The sequence below is a fragment of the Sardina pilchardus genome, chromosome 12, assembly GCF_963854185.1.
Source record: "Sardina pilchardus chromosome 12, fSarPil1.1, whole genome shotgun sequence".
In the NCBI taxonomy this organism is placed as follows: Eukaryota; Metazoa; Chordata; class Actinopteri; order Clupeiformes; family Clupeidae; genus Sardina; species Sardina pilchardus.
Window position 1 is genome coordinate 30,720,669 of NC_085005.1, and position 5,299 is coordinate 30,725,967.

At 44.7% G+C, this 5,299-nt stretch overlaps 1 protein-coding gene across 1 annotated transcript in view; it reads right to left on the minus strand.

Moving 5' to 3' along the window:
- Positions 1 to 3,933, minus strand: part of lin28b (lin-28 homolog B (C. elegans)) — a 27,477-nt gene extending 23,544 nt beyond the window's left edge. Inside the window, exons 1-2 of the mRNA XM_062550318.1 lie at positions 3,776 to 3,933; positions 3,004 to 3,194 (exon numbers count right to left, since the gene is read on the minus strand). Of these exons, the coding sequence (XP_062406302.1) occupies positions 3,004 to 3,194; positions 3,776 to 3,785 (201 nt within the window). The 5' untranslated portion in view covers positions 3,786 to 3,933. The remainder of the gene's footprint in view (positions 1 to 3,003; positions 3,195 to 3,775) is intronic.
- Positions 3,934 to 5,299: the final 1,366 nt, after the last annotated feature.

Sequence of the window (5,299 nt, forward strand, 5' to 3'; positions counted from 1 at the left end):
GGAATTCTTGTTTTCACCAGGGAGGCTTGGCTTGGCTCGCTCTGGGTTTGTTTCAGACTTCATGTAATAAGGATGGGCATGTTGGTGTTTCAGACTTCATGTAATAAGGATGGGCATGTTGGTGTTTCTTGTTACTGTGAAGAGGATGCTGAAATATTTATGCACATATAGGCTATAGACTCCACATGTGAAAACACACTCACACACTCTCTATTTCTTTTGTCTCTCGAGAGGGAGAACACACACAGACACACACACACACACACACACACACACACACACACACACACACACACACACACACACACACACACACACACACACACACACACACACACACACATACAAGCAAACATACACAATATACATACCTCATACTTATGAACTCTGTACTTTTCGTTTTCCTCATCTCTCTCTCTCTCTCTCCTTCACCTATATTACATCTAGCCTTCTATTGACATCTTTAATTTATACTCTCGATATTGTTTACTATTGTTTTCTCTGTCTCTGCCCCTGTGTTCTCCATCCACTGGCTATAATATATTCCTGCCATATATCATCCTTCCTCATGGTCGTGATTGAGCGAACGGCACAGAACACTGTACACAAGCTCACACTCTCGCCCTCGTCAACTCCCTCCCTCTCCATCACTCCATCTTAGTCTCTCTCCATATATCTTTTTCTTCATTACTTTTTCACCCTGTGTACCACCCCTCTCTCTCTCTCTCTTTCTCTCACTCACTCTCACTCTCTCTCTCTCCCCCTCTCTCTCTCTCTCTCTCTCACTCACTCTTTCTCTTTCTCTCTCGCTCAGCAACATTCCGGTTTACTGGGCTAGTGGATCACACCCAATCAGTCTCTCACACACAGATGCTAACTCACTCAGCAGTGCACTGCTCTATCTGCAGGCCAACTGCCGCCGCACAGGGTCCTGCAATCTCCCCCAGCCAGCACACACGGCCCACAACCACACACACTCCGAGCATGGCTCAGTGCCTATGTTTGTGAGCGACCCTGCGACTTTGCATTGGAAGGTGTGTGTGTGTGTGTGTGTGTGTGTGTGTGTGTGTGTGTGTGTGTGTGTGTGTGTGTGTGTGTGTGTGTGTGTTGCTATGAAGACACACAGTGGGAAAACCCAGCTGCAGTGTTGACTCTGGCAGGAAATGCTTTCTTGTAAAAGGTTCTGAATGAAATTGCATAGGAGATTATGGCTACTTGTGTAGTGGACTCCTCTAGGGGAAAGGCACTAACATAGAAATAAGTGTAATAAACAAGTGTGAAATAAACTACAAACTACAAAAGTATAAAAAATAGCCTACATAGGCAAATCCATCCTTATGTGAAACTCACAGTGCTGCTAAGCAAAACAATATGCGAGAGTGAACCGAAAATTAATATAAAACAATTAATTTCCATACAAAACCAAGCACATTAACTGCACTTCTGCTCGGTGGCCCTTCACATGTAGGCTGCTGTGCTTTTCCCAAGCCACAGTTACATAAGTCTGTAGTAGGCAGAAATATTTAGGCCTACATCTTACCTAGTTACTTAAATGTTCCTGCTACCAAATAGCCTATACCTACTTTGAAATAATATTCAGAACCACCACAGAGAACTTATAAAATCGTGAAAATAAAGGTTGTATATTATTCTTGTGAAACGTTAGTTGTTCTTTTACTTCTGTCCTTAGGCCACGGGGCCTACTATGTCGTTTCTGACCACCCAGTACGCGTAATTTTCCAGAGTTTCAAAATACGGAAACATTTTTGGTTTCTAACGAATCAGCCAGTCGCCCTGTAGGATTTGCTGCTCTCTTCCTCACGGAATCTTCTGCTTTACGTCTAGAAACACAGGGACCGATGCTTAGCCGAATACTGGAACCCCGTGCCGTAGGCTGCTTGTTTGTTACAATGCCCGTGCTTTAGTAGCACACGTGCTGTTGGAACAGCAAAACAGGCAAACCAGAGGGGTGTGAAAATGAAATTGTTAAAAATTGGGCCAGCCTTCAAGTGCTCTGCCTCTCTGTCTTCTTCCATGAGTCTTAAAAGGCCGCTTTATGAGACCGTAAAAATGGCGATTTAGAGACATGCAGCGTTGGACGGACAAGTAGTCCTCTCTTTGTTTTCTTCTCAGAAAACGCGAATTCGTAACATCTCGAGGGGATAGTGGGCCTACTCTAGGCCTACGAACAGAAGATGTTGGTTCCAGTCATCCTCGATGCCTAGCATACGGTCTACTTAAAAATAATCAAAAACTTAACTCTGCCTTGTCGTGGACACTAGTGTACGCGCATGAGGGTGTCTGTCATCGCTCAGCTAACAGCAAACGATATAGGCTACTCCATAGCTTGGGCTGCATGACTGGACGGTGCTGAGAAGTGAATTCACTCACAACCATCTCAACTGAACATAACTACGACGTGTGTAACCTAGGCCTGTGTGTGTGTGTGCGCGCGTGTGTGTGTGTGCGTGCGTGCGCCCGAGAGAGGGGAGGGGGTAGAGAGAGAGGGAGAGAAAGAGAGAGGTTGCCAACATCAGCCATCAGCCATCTTCCCCTGTTCGTGAGGGCACAGAAAAGTACTCAACGAACACTGTCATACTTCAGTTGTAGGCTATGAATAAGACAAGGCGCTAGAAGTTATGAGAGTGTGACGCTTCAAGGGCACTCGACACATTCAAGCTGCCAGTCGAAGAGATGTTTTGATTTTCTTTAATTTGTGCAAGATAATGTCTTGAAATACTGAAACACCAACTTCTGCATGGGAATAGGCCTAATACGTGTTACAAATTAACACATGGTTGACCTCGTCATTGGCTTTACTAGTAAAGATGTAGCCTAACCTAAGTCTTAAAATAGCAACAAATGGAGGCTCACATTTACCGTCTCAAAGGCTTGGCGCGTTACAATGAAACGTAACCACGACCACCACACCAACGAATGGTTGAGCTCGCGGGACAGTAGGCTATACTTTTTTGAAGTTGCTCCAAGCGGTAGGCTACTTACTTGGTGAACGAACACATCCATCGCAGGGTCAACAGGACCTTCTTCGCTGCCGGTCATAGATATAAATCCAAAGCCCATCCGAACGTTGAACCATTTGCAATGCCCGGATCCTGTCAGGACCGAAGCCGGGCTCCGGTCTTCCTGCTCGGGCGACGTAGCGGGGACTTCTCCGCCACCTCTACTCGGCCCTCCTGCACACCACAGAACGGATTACGGTTAGTTTGTGACTGTTTTTAGACTGCAAGGTGTTTTCCTAAAGGTTACTGTTCAAAAGTAGGCTAACTAACTCTGGTATCTTAGCACTGGTTGATCGGACCACCTCTTGTGCATCTGTGCAACACAGATGTTCATTTGAGACTGAATGATCGGATGGGTAGGCTACTGAAGAAGCGAGTTGAAGAACTCAATGAAATATCAGTGAAGCGGATTAAGTTTCTAAGATTAAATCATTGGTCTTGATCGCCTATTCGGATCTCTCTACTCAAGCAAGCAAAGACATCCCATGGTGTAACTTCTGGAGTGGCCTTGCATAGTTAGCCCGCTTTCTATGGAGCCAAAGGGCAGGTGTATACAGCGTTCCCCTGCTCACGTTTAACTCATCTACACCACGAACCAGCATCGTGAACAACAGCCTGTCACATCCCCTCACGGAGTCATCGCCAGGGATTGTAAACAACAATGAATGCATTACACAATAACGGACGTGAACCCCTCTCGTGCCAACTGATTTGAACAGTGAAATCCTCAAAAATACAAATAAAAGCAAAATAACCTTCGGCCATGTTTCCCCGGCGACCCTCTCTTCCAAAGTTCCAGTAGAATCGCTTCCTATGCGAAAAGAGCTTCTGCTGTTCACCATAAATCCGACATCAGGATTTCCAGCGGGCACAAATTTAGCTCGCATGGTACTGCGTGCTTGCTCTCCTTTGATATTTTGTCATCTCTCTCCTTCTCCCTCACTCATTCCCTCCCTCGCTCGTACAGGCACACTCTCTCACTCTCCCCTTTCCCCCTTGTGCGCTCTCTTTCTCTCCCTCCCTCCCTCTCTCTCGCTCCCCTTCCCTCTCATTCGCTCGCGGAGTGCCACACGTGACTCTGTCAAAGACATGCTCTCTGTCTGCTCTACTCGGCTTACCTCAGCAGAGCACCGAAGACTTCGGAGCGGCGGAACCAAGTCCAACCGCTTTGAGTTGACAATAGGCTACCGCACACATCATAAAATAATCACCGTTGAATTTTAATTATCGTCCATGCATAAGCTCGAGTAGACATTCTAAACTCCAACGGTGTTCTGAGCTGTTTTAAGAAACAATCACAGATTTTTCCACTCTCCATTACAAAACTGAAGAGTGGAAGAAAATGTAAGTTAATTTGGACAATCAATTCTTAATAATTAAATAGTTGATGTTGTTCGCAATAAAGTGGGTAAAACTCAGCATAAGTATAATTGTCCAGAGAAAATCACAGCATGTGTCTCAATTAATGTGCCTTGTGTGTCAAATGTGTGCCTCGAATTTCCCCTTGGGGATCAATAAAGTATCTATCTATCTATCTATCTATCTATCTATCTATCTATCTTAACATGTAATGGAGATCCAAACATCCTCATAAAACAGGCGTGTTGAAAAGTCAACATTGTGTTTCTTTTCTAGTGAGACCCTTGCAAAATGATACAAATCATCCCTCAAACAATCAATTATAATTATTATGTTGCCTGCTGATGTTGTAAAATATTACTGTGTTTGCAAAAGGTGTGCGTAAAGAAAACCTCTCCAAATTAATCCATTTGACTTTTTTAACTATGGTGGTAAGCTAAAGGTGTAAGATGAGATAAAGCTCATCAAATATATACGTACATGCTGAGATACTACTACTACTACAGAGATGGCTGGCCAATGCGAGAGAACAAAACGGTGAATCAGGAGAGATATGGCAAATGGTTCAAAAAGTGGACAATTACTTTACAATAGTTGGTCATGGTCACTACACAAATATCTCCACGCGCGTTCAAACACATGCTGCATGCACGCACGTGATTTGGACGACAAAACCATAGCCATGTAGCCACATTTTCGTTGTAATAGTCAGGCTACTTTCTGTCGGAGTTTACGTGTCTTGTAGCCTGCAGGCCTGTGTGTGTTTACCGAGCCAAGGTGATAACAAACACACAGTCCCGAAAGGGGGACTTACTACTACTGGATGATTTCTGTTATTTACTGGGCTGCACTTGTAACAACACACGGCATGTCCCTTTCTTTGCTTTGGCTGTTTGTGTGTGTGTGTGTGTGTGTGTGTG